Source organism: Anomaloglossus baeobatrachus, chromosome 9, assembly GCF_048569485.1.
Source record: "Anomaloglossus baeobatrachus isolate aAnoBae1 chromosome 9, aAnoBae1.hap1, whole genome shotgun sequence".
Taxonomy (NCBI): Eukaryota; Metazoa; Chordata; class Amphibia; order Anura; family Aromobatidae; genus Anomaloglossus; species Anomaloglossus baeobatrachus.
The window spans coordinates 232,961,502-232,976,778 of record NC_134361.1 but is presented as its reverse complement, the minus strand read 5'-3'; the positions used below and the strand labels follow the sequence as shown (position 1 = coordinate 232,976,778).

The window sequence follows — 15,277 nt, the reverse complement described above, 5'->3', positions numbered from 1 at the left end:
ACCTGAAGGGTTTTGTCAAACCACCTGTTGCCGCTGTTCAGGCGACTGCCCCCACCGTGGAGCATCTGAGCAGCCACGCGACTCCTGTAGTGTTCATCGGAGACTTTGGGCATCGGGCCGTCCAGGCAGACGGTGAAGATGCTCTTCTGGATGGAGCGGACAGACTCCTTGTTGGTTTTATCTAGTATAGAAGAATCACTGGAAATCAGACTCCTACCTACCATGTGTCATATGGCTGACGGCCAGGGAGACCTGGAGGATAGGAAGGAAGGAAGGGCGGGTGCCCCTTTCCCCTCCGTAATGTGTATGGGGTGCCCATCCCTTCAGCTGTGTAATGTGTATGGGGTGCCCATCCCTTCAGCTGTGTAATGTGTATGGGGTGCCCATCCCTTCAGCTGTGTAATGTGTATGGGGTGCCCATCCCTTCAGCTGTGTAATGTGTATGGGGTGCCCATCCCTTCAGCTGTGTAATGTGTATGGGGTGCCCATCCCTTCAGCTGTGTAATGTGTATGGGGTGCCCATCCCTCCCTTCAGCTCTGTAATGTGTATGGGGTCCTCATCCCTCCCTTCAGCTGTGTAATGTGTATGGGGTCCTCCCTCCCTTCAGCTGTGTAATGTGTATGGGGTCCTCCCTCCCTTCAGCTGTGTAATGTGTATGGGGTGCCCATCCCTCCCTTCGGCTCTGTAATGTGTATGGGGTGCCCATCCCTCCCTTCAGCTCTGTAATGTGTATGGGGTCCCCCCTCCCTTCGGCTCTGTAATGTGTATGGGGTCCCCCCTCCCTTCGGCTCTGTAATGTGTATGGGGTCCCCCCTCCCTTCGGCTCTGTAATGTGTATGGGGTCCCCCCTCCCTTCGGCTCTGTAATGTGTATGGGGTCCCCCCTCCCTTCGGCTCTGTAATGTGTATGGGGTCCCCCCTCCCTTCGGCTCTGTAATGTGTATGGGGTCCCCCCTCCCTTCGGCTCTGTAATGTGTATGGGGTCCCCCCTCCCTTCGGCTCTGTAATGTGTATGGGGTCCCCCCTCCCTTCGGCTCTGTAATGTGTATGGGGTCCCCCCTCCCTTCGGCTCTGTAATGTGTATGGGGTCCCCCCTCCCTTCGGCTCTGTAATGTGTATAGGGTCCCCCCTCCCTTCGGCCCTGTAATGTGTATGGGGTCCCCCCTCCCTTCGGCCCTGTAATGTGTATGGGGTCCCCCCTCCCTTCGGCCCTGTAATGTGTATGGGGTCCCCCTCCCTTCGGCCCTGTAATGTGTATGGGGTCCGCCCTCCCTTCAGCCCTGTAATGTGTATGGGGTCCCTCCTCCCTTCGGCCCTGTAATGTGTATAGGGTCCCCCCTCCCTTCGGCCCTGTAACGTGTATGGGGTCCCCCCTCCCTTCGGCCCTGTAACATGTATAGGGTCCCCTCCCTCTTTCGGCCCTATAATGCATAAGGGGTTTCCCCTCCCTTCGGCCCTGTAATGTGTATGGGGTCCCTCCTCCCTTCGGCCCTGTAATGTGTATAGGGTCCCCCCTCCCTTCGGCCCTGTAACGTGTATGGGGTCCCCCCTCCCTTCGGCCCTGTAACATGTATAGGGTCCCCTCCCTCTTTCGGCCCTATAATGCATAAGGGGTTTCCCCTCCCTTCGGCCCGATAGTGTGTATGGGGTCCCCCCTTTCGGTTCTATAATGCATATGGGGTCCCCCCTCCCTTTTGCCCTGTAATGTGCATAGGGTCCCCCACTCCCCACAGTTGCACTTGATAAAAATGATGACATCCTGCAATGTACAGTATATACTCATACAGCACATGGCCTGGTATAAATGGTCCATAGTAAATGCTATGAAACAGTTCTTGATAAAAAGGTCTTCAGAGAAGAGCATCCCTTTAAGCCTGGATTTGTACAGCGCAGGTCCGGATTCTCGCCCCGCCGCCGGTCACTACACCACAGCGTCCTCTTACCTTTGATCAGGTTGTTGTAGGCCTTGGCCCAGCTGTTCCTGTGATTGGAGGTCAGGATGCCGATGGGCTCCTTGTTCGTCTGCAGGGAAGTCCCCCAGATCTCCTCCAGCTGGTTAAAAATCTGGTCGGTGGTGAGGGGGCTTCCATCGCTGTTATATACGTCCAGCTCAAAGAACTAGATGGGAGGAAAAATAGCATAAAGACCGATTTACAGGGGGTGTCCACTAATTACGTGTTTGAAAATAGAAGATGCTTTGAAGAAACATTGGCCCAAACATATCGATGGGAAAACAAGGGTCTTACCTGGAAGTTGTGGACCACGGTGATGTGTGTAGGGGGCTTCTTCACTTGACTGTAGTTGACCACGGAGTCGCGTTTTGCCCCGGGGATGCGACATGATGATAAGATCTGGTAGTACTGATTCATACACAGAAGTTTACCACCAAGATGCTCCACAGGGAGGGTCTCACTGCAATCAACAGGAGGACAATGGAGATCCGGCCCAAACACAAGACTATAGGGGGGATCTGACGGTACTGGCCCACTACTCACTTGTCTATCATGGCCTTGAAGTCCAGGACACCCTCAATCAGCTTCGCGGCAAATCTAGAAGAAGCAGAAGCCATTGAAGCAATGGTATCGGCCCGTCTGCTGCTCTCTGTACATAGATAGGTCAGTGATATTGTCACTTGAATGGGACAGAGCTGCAGTACCAGATATGGCCACTACAGAAATGTATGGCGCAGTTTCTGGAGGCTGAAGTGACGCCGCCCCTTTAAATAGGACACTGCAGGAAGTCAAAGCGCTAAAGAGCCATATGACCATTTGTTTAAATCAGGTTTTTGAGTCACATGGACAGGGTCTTCTATTTTTTTGCTCCGATAGATGCGCTAGGGCTTAGTTTCAGGGGAGGTCTTATATTTTCCCATGAACAACAATCCACATTTATTCTTGAACAAAAAAAAAATTAACTTTCAAATCAAATCATTGCATTCTGGAACATCAACATTGTGTGTTAATCCCGTGTGATCTGCTATTCTCATGGTGCAGAACCCGTCCTATAGTGGTGGGTACAAAGGTGTAAATTACCTGCTTAAATGTATTATTCTCTGTGTACTGCTAACTTTACCCCCAAAAGAAAGCAGACACCCCCTAAAAGAATAGCACTGACCAGATCCCTAAACAATTAGAGATGGAACGTGAATGGGCTCTCACATACAGATCTGCGTCACTGTCAGGTCCCCTGTGTTCTACAGCGATGCTCCCCCTGGTGACTGGAAGCAGTATTACTCACGCATAGTGATACTGGTACCCGATCGGTTTGTGAAAGCTGCAACACAATGTAGCCGAAACGACGAAGGACCATACAGCGACACAGATCTCTGTGTGAGAGCCCATCCACTATCAGCACTTGCCAACTGTTATTCTTTGGGGTCTGAAGAGTGGCATTTTTTCTTTTTTGGAGGGTGGGGGTGCGGGGGGGGTCTGCTTTTTTCTCTCTCAGTGATGTCTGCTGTCATTGCGGTATAATTTAACTATTTTTGCTGTTTGGACACTTCCTTATAGAACCTTAAAGGGAACCTGTCATCAGAAATTTCGCCCAAAAGCTAAAAGATTCCCCCTCTGCAGCTCCTGGGCTGCATTCTAGGAAGGTCCCTGTTATTATTGTGCCCCATGTGAGACCAAAATAAAGCCTTTATAAAGTTCTACCTTTTTGTATGCAGCTTCTGTAAATCCGTCACGGGGGCGGGCTCTCTGCCGTCCGTTATTCTGCCCCCTGGTCCTGTATGCCGCCCCCATCGCTCCTTTCCATATCTGATGCACCGCCCACTGCTCCAGCCATCCCCGCGCATGCCCAGTGCCAGTCTCACAGGACTGAGCAGTGTGACCGCTGGTGACGTGTGCGCAGGCAAGTGATTATGGACGGGACTGTGACTGTTATCAGCAAGTACCCGGCCATAATCTCTTGAGCGCGCAAATCTCTCCAGCATTCACACTGAGCTCAGTGTAGATGCTAGACTGTATGGGCTGCTTCCAGGAATGACGTCCCTTTGTCACGTGATAGTATTTCGAACACGCCCCTATCACATGACAAAGGGACGTCATCCCTGGAAGCAGCCCATACAGTCTAGCATCTACACTGAGCTCAGTGTGACCGCTGGAGAGGTTTGCGCGCTCACGAGATTATGGGCGGGTACTTGCTGATAACAGTCACAGTCCCGTCCATAATCACTTGCCTGCGCACACGTCACCAGCGGTCACACTGCTCAGTCCTGTGAGACTGGCACTGGGCATGCGCGGGGATGGCTGGAGCAGTGGGCGGTGCATCAGATATGGAAAGGAGCGATGGGGGCGGCATACAGGACCAGGAGGCAGAATAACGGACGCCAGAGAGCCCGCCCCCGTGACGGATTTACAGAAGCTGCATACAAAAAGGTAGAACTTTATAAAGGCTTTATTTTGGTCTCACATGGGGCACAATAATAACAGGGACCTTCCTAGAATGCAGCCCAGGAGCTGCAGAGGGGGAATCTTTTAGCTTTTGGGCGAAATTTCTGATGACAGGTTCCCTTTAACTAGGGCTTATTTTTGGAGTACGGTTTCTATTATACTCACACAAGAAATATCCCACAATTCCTACTAGGGCTTATTTTCGGGGCGGCTCTTTTATTAGACTAACTTTCTATTGTTTCAGGAAATAATGAAATAATGTAAATAGCAACAATGAGGGGTTTTTCGAGCTGTAAATTATTGGTACCCATTTCTGGGCTCTGTATGACTATGACTTATTGATACCTTTATTCTATTTTATTGGTGGGAGATGGTGTGGTTACATTAAAAAAATAAATAAAAAATAAAATTATATATATAAAAAAAAAAAATAAATAAATGTTATATTTATTTCCCCCTTTTTTTCAGTGTATGGTATAAATAGTGTTAGACTAGAACGCGTGCAGATACCAAAGTATGTTATTGTTTCAATTTTTGACACCTTTGTTTTGGAAAACGGGGGCAATTTTAACACGTGTGTCTATATAAGGTGTTAATTCGTTTTCTTAAAACATTTTTTATTAATATCCTGCAGGTCATATATTTAGCAGTCTCCTATGAAGACCAGCCATTGGTGTGCTGGCATGGCAGACAATGAGGTCTTTAGCTGCCCTTATACACTGGCATCTAAAAGGAAAAACTATTGGGATTGTGGCAAGTTCTTTTAGCAGAAGTCATGTTATGGGTGCTGGCTGTACGACACAGCTGGCAGTACAATGTTGTATGAAGTGGACTCAGCTGCTGATCCCGCTCCATGCAACATGCACAGTCGCTGCAAATATACATTAAACCCTACAGCCAGGATAGATGTCTGTACATACAGTGGGTACGGAAAGTATTCACACACCTTTAAATTTTTCACTCTTTGTTTCATTGCAGCCATTTGGTAAATTAAAAAAAAAAAGTTCATTTTTCCTCAATGTGCACTTTGCCCCCATCCCCCATCCCCCATCCTGACAGAAAAAAACAAATGTAGAAACTATTGCAAGTTTATTAAACAAGAAAAACTGAAATATCACATGGTGATAAGTATTCAGCCCCTTTGCTCAGAATAACACATGGTCATAAGTATTCAGCCCCTTTGCTCAGTATAAACACATGGTCATAAGTATTCAGCCCCTTCGCTCAGTATAACACATGGTGATAAGTATTCAGCCCCTTTGCTCAGAATAAAACATGGTCATAAGTATTCAGCCCCTTTGCTCAGTATAAACACATGGTCATAAGTATTCAGCCCCTTTGCTCAGTATAACACATGGTCATAAGTATTCAGCCCCTTCGCTCAGTATAACACATGGTGATAAGTATTCAGCCCCTTTGCTCAGACACTCATATGTAAGTCCCATGCTGTCCATTTCCTTGTGATCCTCCTTGAGATGGTTCTCCTCCTTCATTGGAGTCCAGCTGTGTGTAATTACACTGATAGGACGTGATTTGGAAAGGCGCACACCTGTCTATATAAGACCTCACAGCTCACACTGCATGTCACACCAAATGAGGATCATGAGGTCAAAAGGAACTGCCCAAGGAGCTCAGAGACAGAATTGTGGCAAGGCACAGATCTGGCCAAGGTTACAAAATAATTTCTGCAGGTTCCTAAGAGCACAGTGGCCTCCATAATCCTTACATGGAAGAAGTTTGGGACCAGCAGAACTCTTCCTAGACCCGGCCGTCCAGCCAAACTGAGCAATCGTGGGAGAAGAGCCTTGGTGAGAGGTAAAGAAGAACCCCAAGATCACTGCGGCTGAGCTCCAGAGATGCAGGAGGGGGGTGGGAGAAAGCTCCACAAAGTCACCTATCACTGCAGCCTCCACCAGTCCGGCCTTTATGGGAGAGTGGCCTGACAGAAGCCTCTCCTCAGTGCAATACACATGAAAGCCACATAGAGTTTACAAAAATAACACATGAAGGATCCCAGACTATGAGGAATAAGATTACATAGTTACTAAAGTTGAAAAAAGCCCCCATCCATCTAGTTCCCCTTCCTCCACCAGTTCTACATTTTGTCACCAAGTCATTTATAACCAACAATGTTGTACTGAGGAAATCATCCGCCCGGATATAAAGCTGTGATAGTGTCGGCCATTACAACCTCTTGTGGTAGGATATTCCACAGTCTGACTGCTCTAACTGTAAAGAACCCTTTCCTATTTAGCTGTCGGAATCGCTTTTCTTCCACTCGCACTGAGTGTCCCCTGGTCCTTCGTGTTGTCTTTGGAAGGAATAAGTCCTGCGCCGTCCTTTATATTGACCACACATGTATTTATACATATAAATGACATCTCCTCTGAGACGTCTTTTTTCTAAGCTAAACATATCTAACTTTTCCAACCTCTCATCATACAGGCGGCCTCCATTCCTCACCCTACGGGCGGCCTCCATTCCTCACCCTACGGGCGGCCTCCATTCCTCACCCTACGGGGCGGCCTCCATTACTTACCCTACGGGGCGGCCTCCATTACTCACCCTACGGGGCGGCGGCCTCCATTACTCACCCTACGGGGCGGCGGCCTCCATTACTCACCCTACGGGGCGGCGGCCTCCATTACTCACCCTACGGGGCGGCGGCCTCCATTACTCACCCTACGGGGCGGCGGCCTCCATTACTCACTTTACGGGCGGCCTCCATTCCTTGTAATAGTCTAGTTGCCGCCTTTGAACTGACTGACTTCTGAATGTCCTTTTTAAAATGTGGAGCCCAAAACTGGATCCCATATTCCAGATGTGGCCTTACAAGTGATTTATAGAGGGGTAACAATACGTTGGGATCCCGGGATCTAATCTCTCTTTTTTTATACACCCTAGAATCTTGTTTGCTTCTGCAGCTGCTGCCTGACATTGAGTGCTGCTGCTCAGCTTATTTGTACCCACAATCCCCCGCTCTTCCTCCTGTTCTGTAGTCCGGAGGTTACTTCCATGTAATGTATATGCAGCTATAGGATTACTCCGTCCTAGGTGCATTACATCTCCTCTGTCCAGTATCTGCCCATCCCACATCTTATCCAGATCTTTTTCTAATATTGTATCAAGGTCAGTTTTTAATATCCTACATAGTTTGGTGTCATCAGCAAAGATTGACACTTTCCTATCAATCCCATCCACAGGATCATTAATAAAGAGATTAAACAGAATCGGTCCTAGCACAGATCCCTGCGGCGCCCCACTGCTCCCAGCACAGATCCCTGCGGCCCCCCACTGCTCCCAGCACAGATCCCTGCGGCCCCCACTGCTCCCAGCACAGATCCCTGCGGCCCCCACTGCTCCCAGCACAGATCCCTGCGGCCCCCACTGCTCCCAGCACAGATCCCTGCGGCCCCCACTGCTCCCAGCACAGATCCCTGCGGCCCCCACTGCTCCCAGCACAGATCCCTGCGGCCCCCACTGCTCCCAGCACAGATCCCTGCGGCCCCCACTGCTCCCAGCACAGATCCCTGCGGCCCCCACTGCTCCCAGCACAGATCCCTGCGGCCCCCACTGCTGCCAGCACAGATCCCTGCGGCCCCCACTGCTCCCAGCACAGATCCCTGCGGTCCCCACTGCTCCCAGCACAGATCCCTGCGGTCCCCACTGCTCCCAGCACAGATCCCTGCGGTCCCCACTGCTCCCAGCACAGATCCCTGCGGTCCCCACTGCTCCCAGCACAGATCCCTGCGGTCCCCACTGCTCCCAGCACAGATCCCTGCGGTCCCCACTGCTCCCAGCACAGATCCCTGCGGTCCCCACTGCTCCCAGCACAGATCCCTGCGGTCCCCACTGCTCCCAGCACAGATCCCTGCGGTCCCCACTGCTCCCAGCACAGATCCCTGCGGTCCCCACTGCTCCCAGCACAGATCCCTGCGGTCCCCACTGCTGACTATAGCCCATTTAGAGAATGTACCATTTATGACTACTCTTTATTTCCTATCTTTTAGCCAACTCCTTAGGGTACTTTCACACTTGCGTTGAACGGTATCCGTTGCATTGCGTTGTGTAACGGATGCAACGGATGTGTTGCATATAGTGGCACAACGGATGCTGCAAAACAACGCAATTCGTTTTGATTTTTTTTTTTTTTTACAGTTCTACCAGCGGCAGACTATTGTAAACGATCAGCTGATCGCTCCCTGCAGCCGGCCGCCGGGTGATCAGCTGATCGCTCCCTGCAGCCGGCCGCCGGGTGATCAGCTGATCGCTCCCTGCAGCCGGCCGCCGGGTGATCAGCTGATCGCTCCCTGCAGCCGGCCGCCGGGTGATCAGCTGAGCGCTCCCTGCAGCCGGCCGCCGGGTGATCAGCTGAGCGCTCCCTGCAGCCGGCCGCCGGGTGATCAGCTGAGCGCTCCCTGCAGCCGGCCGCCGGGTGATCAGCTGAGTGCTCCCTGCAGCCGGCCGCCGGGTGATCAGCTGAGCGCTCCCTGCAGCCGGCCGCCGGGTGATCAGCTGAGCGCTGTCACTTGCCGGCGCCCGGGCATGCCGGCGGGCGGGCGCTCAGCTGAGCGCTGTCACTTGCCGACGGCCGGGCGCTCAGCTGAACGTTCGGCCACCGCGAGCCAAAATAAAGTTTGATTTAAAAAAAAAAAAGGAGCATGGCATGCGCAGTGGAATCCAGAGGATTCCGCTGCTCAAAATAACGTTACATGCTGCGTTCCTCCCGCTGGGCGGAAGCAACGGAGCGTCGCCCAGCGGAAGCAACGCAGGTCCTTTTGGTACAATCCGTCACCCATACAAGTCTATTGGAAACAGCGGAATCCGTTAACGGATTCCGCTGTTTTCCAAAAGGGCGGATTGTAACGGAAGGAAATAAACGCAAGTGTGAAAGTACCCTTACCCAGTTGCACAAAATTTCCCCTGGTCGCGGCTTCTGGAGCTTTAGTATAAGGCTATTATGTGGTACAGGATCAGATGCCTTCGCAAAGTCTAAATAAATCCCCTCAGCTGCATTACCAGTATCCAGATCTGCACTCACCCCTTCATAGAACCCCATTCTGGTCTGATGAGATGATCAAGATAGAACTTTTGGTGATAATTCTAAGCGGTATGTGTGGAGGAAACCAAGCACTGCTCATCACCTGCCCAATACAATCCCCACAGTGAGACATGGTGGAGGTAGCATCATGCTATGGGGACAGGGACAGTACGACTGGTTGTAATTGAAGGAAAGATGAAAGCTGCCAAGTGCAGAGATATCCTGGAATAAAAACTCCTCCAGATGCTCCGGACCTCAGACTTGGCTGAAGGTTCACCTTCCAACAAGACAATAATAATATAATAGTTTTATTCATTTATTTAAGTACACAGCTAAAATAACAAAGGAGCGGCTTCAGAACAACTCTGTGACCATTCTGACCGGCCCAGCCAGAGCCCTGACCTGAACCCAATTGGGCATCTCGGGAGAGACCTGAAAATGGTGTCCACCAACGTTCACCATCCAACCTGACGGCACTGGAGAGGATCTGCAGGAAGAATGGCCGAGGATCCCCAAATCCAGGATCCCAAGAAGACTCATGACTGTACTAGCTCAAAAGGGAGGGGGCGTCTACTCAATACTGAGCAAAGGGGATATTCCCATTTTTCTTGTTTAATAAATTTCCAAAAATGTCTACATTTCAGACAAGATGGGGGATGGGGGCAGAGTGCACATTAATGAGAAAAAAAAACAAAAACTTTTTTGAATTTACCAAATGGCTGCAATGAAACAAAAGTGAAAAATGTAAAGGGGTGTGAATACTTTCTGCACCCACTGTATGTATTTAAATGCTACATAGATTGGGGGAGATAGGCGAGTAACAGACACTCCCGGCACCACTGATCTCCAGCCTAAAAATGGAATAATCCAACTTGCATTTTGTAGAGGAGTGGGGGTCTCAGGACACGGTAAATGGGTGGGGGTAGGTGAGATAGGGGAACGGAAGCCCAGCTGAGGATCAGGCGGATCGGCTGAGTCTGAGCTGTCTCACCGCATGGCCGTGTAATGTTACACCCTCCCTCGCCGCTGAGGAGGGGGTGCACGCTGGAGGTCAGAGCGAGGAGTCAGCACTTGTGATCTGGACGAGGGGGGGAGGGTCCGGAGAGACCGTCCCGAGATCAATCTTATTGGACTTTATTTTGGGATGAGTGAGAAAGGTCATCTCCTACCTCCTTCTGAAATCTCGGGAGAGGAAGTACAAATCAAAAAGTTACCAGTTACCTTAGCTGCCCCTGTCTGTCTGCAAAGTCTTGCTTTGGTAAGACCACGCCGGGGCTGGAGTGGACCACCACGGGGAGCCGGTATTCCAGATAAGCCGTCTGCAGCCACCATTCCGCGAGCTGAGGAAAAGCACATGCATAGCAGTCAGATAGATTAGATCAGATCTCATACTTTGCACTGACGAGGGTCAATCACCCCGAAACACCGTGTCTGCAAATTGGGGTTCTGATCTGGCATAAATCCTTAGTCATATGAAAAGGCTCGTTATAGGGCCACTTTTAGGATTGCTACTCCCAATAAGTGGCGCTAGAGTTTGTCTCCTTCCTCCTTGGAGAGACAATTTGAGACAGTAGATAGCACTGGGCAGGTTAACTTTCAATATGCCCAATCCTTTGGCGATAATCGCCATCAAAGATGCCTAGTATTGCTTTATTCTTCTCCCCAACGCCTGCTGGGAGTTGTAGTGTAGCCGAAGTAGTAAGAAGTGTCCGTACCCAGTTTTCCGTTTTCTTTGCTCTCCTTTCAAGCCCCTTCTGCAGCCGCTCGCCCACTCCGGAGGACTGGAAGTCTTCCACCACGTGGCTGGTGTGTGCCCATTCTTCCTGAGGCACCAAGGGCTTCAGGGCCAGAAGGTACTTGTCCAGCGTCTGTTGCAATGGAGGTACGGGAAGAGACGGCAGCCCCTCTTGATGCGCCAAGTACCTACCCGGCAGCTTCACCAATGACACGGGCTTCACCAAGCGAGCCGGCTTGGCCTGTAAAAATACATAAACAACATTAGTAGGAATGATGCCAAAATTACCTGGTGGACCCTTTATACTGGCGGACCCTTCATAGGGGTTAAGTGCTGCTCTTTCCATCCCACGCAGCGCCACCCTCGTCTACAGGTGGTGTCTGGTACTGCACCAAAGCTTCAGGAGCAATCCAAGGAGAAGGAAGGAAATCTACAAAACCTTCTCATAGATAAGCATCACTCAGATGCCGGACACTCCTTATCTCCCCCTTTGAGTCAAGGTTCAAAACACCATTTATCCAATATCTATGGCCAAAGCTTTGGTTATACCACGTCTGCCTGGCTGATACCTGCAAGTAAAAGCATCCAGATTTGTTCCTGTGTTAATAAATCTAAATAAATTATAAAAAAAGCTGAAATATTGGATCCATTTCAGATTTTTTTGATGAGTTTAGTATTAGAAACAAGCGTCAGTATATATTGGGTTAATGGATGGTCAGCTGTCCATATCCCCCCCCCCCCCCATTGTGGACCACATATGATGAGCTAGGGCCGGGTAATACATGGTCGGCCATTTATAAGACTCGCCTGCTGGACCAGGGACCCATATCGCAATCCTTCCACCATTTGATGTCCTTCCTACGTTGGAGAGTTTATTCTAAGGGTGGAGTATGTGTGGTATCAGTACAGCACATTGCGTCACAGCCAGGGAATGTGCCTGTATACATATGGCAGTAGAGAGTCCCACCAACACCTCCCGATAAGGGAGGAGACAGCAGACCGTGAACCAAAAGCTTTATTCTAGAGCTAGGATCATGGCACCATTAACTTCCATGGATATGTCGGATAAACAACGCTACCATGGGATCTTATTGTGATCTCCCCTAGGGCATGTGATTCAAATTTGCCACTAGTCTTTAAAGAAGACCGGCCACCAGATGAAAAATGCTCTTATTTTATTCCCACTGTTCCTCTGACTATTTCTTCTTTTATTTTTTGGAAATCCGCCATACCGTTCCAGAGATATGAGCCTTTTTATTCAGTGAGTGTTTTTAGTGAGTACCTTGGGGGCGTGGCTCAAAGGATCCTCAGGGGCGTGTCATCAGACTGCTCTGACCATACAAAATAAAAAAGCTCATATCTCTGCAACCGTACGGCGGATTTCCATGAAATAAAAAAAACAGATTACTCAAGGGAGAAGTGGGAATAAAATAAGAGCAAAAACTGCAGCCTTTTGACCCATGACAGGTCCTTTTCAATGCAGTAAAACTAACCCCTAAGTTTAAATTCATGAAGTGACATTAATGATGCTCTGGTGACCCAAATGAAAGAGGCAAAAATCCTAAAAAAGAAAAATGACGGCCCAAGTTGCCCATTTTTGGACTTCTGCAGTAAATTTCGTCAATATGGAAATCTGACACCGGTGTGAACACTGGCTTATACCAGAATATGGTCAGAAAAGTGCTTTCCACCTGTGATAGGGCCTTCGTTGTCAGAAATATCCCTCCATCACTTTTAAATTACTGATAGAAAGTGCGGCTGACATCAGGGGAGTTACCCTTTAAGCAATAATCTCCTAACAAGCAGACAGTACATCCGATATATCAGGTGGAGGGCGACCTATGAAATGGAAGATTATGGATGTTTCATTTGGGATCGGTCATCAGACTAAAGACTATTTCTCGGCAGAGTCCAGACTGGCGGCAGTTCAGTTTTTACCAGAGACACAGATGATGAGATCTTTAGAGACTTTCCTAGTAAACACGGCGGGTATAATGAGATCTTAGGAATGAGGTAAATTCCCCGTCCGCAATCCTAATTCCCATTATTCTAATCCCAGCAGAAGCAAAATCAGATTAAAAGCAGGAGAATATAGCCCGGGCCGGGAGAGGCGAGTACCGTACCTGCCGTGACTGCCGCCTGTCATCCATGGCCGCCACTAACGCTCCGATTCAGACTAAAAGAACAAGCGGGGTCTTAAACCTTACAGACAAAACACCGGTCTACTCTGTCAATGGGAAAAAAAACGACAGCGGTTAAAGTATGTATTGGTCAAATGAATGGCAAACAGGGCCTTAAAGGGGCAGAATAAAAATCTGCAGTGGATGACCCCTTTAATCTGAACAGTTGTTGCCATGTTGGAGCAGAAGTTTGCTCTCCAGAGCTGTGCTTCCTTCTGTAAGCAAGTTACAAGAACAGGCAGCCATCTTTAGCCACATCTACAGATTCCTGCCATCTAAAATCTACCTTCTAGATTGTCAGCTCTGCAGGCCAGGGACCTTGAGAGTGAATCTATTGTACAAGAAATAATATTGGAAGTCGGCCGTCAGATCACACGTCTCCGCTTCCTCCACCCACAGGCTGTTTTGCAACACTTGGCACAATGCTGCCATTCAGTGCCCCGCTGCCATAAACACGGAAGGGACACTTACCCCTGGGGCAGCACGGTGCTCCTTCCAGAATATATGGACAATTGCTTAAATAACAACTCCTCAAAGTGATGTTATTCATTATAATCCACCCCTGGCTGCTCCTTCTCCGGCCCAACTCCCATGGCTATGAGGGAATCGCTTAAAGGGCAATTCCTAAAAACACTGCTCCTCACTTATGTGGGCGGCTTTGACATATCGCTCCTGATTTCTTACGCTCCGCTTGACTTACAGGGTGATTGCACACCCCTTGTTAGATGGCAGAGGAGACTTCCATCATATCTAGGTCACTAGAAATTAATGGGGTTGATTTGCAATCTCCCAATCAACCTCTGGGTGGTGCTGTTTTTCTTCCCTTTCTGCACTTTTGGCGCCCCCTGTCTGCCGCCACTTGCATTGCACAGCGCTGAACTTTGCCCCGGTCGTGCTATTGCTCTGAGGTGTCGGCCATAGTCCAGACGTCAGTTCACCAGAAGAGGAATGTGACCCTTACTCCAATTTTGTGGCCTTAATTCCTCCTTTTCGTAGACACAGCCCGATCTCTGAGCATCCAAGGTCATGGACTGTAATAACCGATTATAGCACCGAGTGCCTGATACTAATCCACCCCTCCGTGATAAAATACAGGGGCAAAAGGTTGGAAAGGAGCGTAAGCTGCACTGTAAAGTATTGTGGAAGGATTAAAACTGGTCAGCAACATGCAACGATAAAATACATAGGCTAAAGGTCAGAAAGGAGCGTAAACTGCAGTGTAAAGTATGGCGGGAGGGAAAACTCGTTTCATAAAATACAAAGTAACTTCCATTATTCTAAATATATACCCCACCCAGTGTACAAACTGTGCCCGTGTGTAACACAATACCCTGGCGTTCAGGGCACCCGTGACATTCACCAACACATGTGCGGCTGGGGTGGGGGGCATCGAGGGCACTGCACCCCCCTCGCTCAATGTCATTCTGTTTACCAGAGCGAGAAACCGAAACCAATAAATCCCCAGTAACGGAAATCCATCCTGTATCGCCATCTATTTCTCCGATCCTGGGAAAGCTGGGTACACAAGGGGGAATAAATACGACCTAGGCTTTCCAGCAGGATTTATCCCCCGGGCGATCCACGAGGTCTCCATCGGGCTCTGCTGAATTAATCACTTGTAGACGATCAGCCAAACCTCAATCTCCGCCATTTTTCCAAACACTGACGGCTTACGTGTCCCAAAATTAGCAAACTCCGAACTTGGCTGCCAGGAGTAAACCTAAGAGGGTTGAAGCGGAGATTACCTCAGGATTTTGTCTACAGAGTAGTGTCTGTGGGGGCAGCTCTCGGGGTGAGCCGAGCACATAGCGGTGTCTGTGGGGGCAGCTCTCGGGGTGAGCAGAGCACATAGCGGTGTCTGTGGGGGCAGCTCTCGGGGTGAGCAGAGCACATAGCGGTGTCTGTGGGGGCAGCTCTCGGGGTGAGC

General features: G+C 49.7%; 1 protein-coding gene across 1 annotated transcript in view; it reads right to left on the bottom strand.

Annotated features, from left to right (window-relative positions):
- CRAT (carnitine O-acetyltransferase) overlaps positions 1–15,277 on the bottom strand; it is a 37,840-nt gene that overhangs the window by 17,790 nt on the left and 4,773 nt on the right. The window contains exons 2-7 of the mRNA XM_075324763.1: positions 11,151–11,411; positions 10,657–10,775; positions 2,496–2,549; positions 2,247–2,412; positions 1,944–2,118; positions 3–181 (exon numbers count right to left, since the gene is read on the bottom strand). Of these exons, the coding sequence (XP_075180878.1) occupies positions 3–181; positions 1,944–2,118; positions 2,247–2,412; positions 2,496–2,549; positions 10,657–10,775; positions 11,151–11,411 (954 nt within the window). The remainder of the gene's footprint in view (positions 1–2; positions 182–1,943; positions 2,119–2,246; positions 2,413–2,495; positions 2,550–10,656; positions 10,776–11,150; positions 11,412–15,277) is intronic.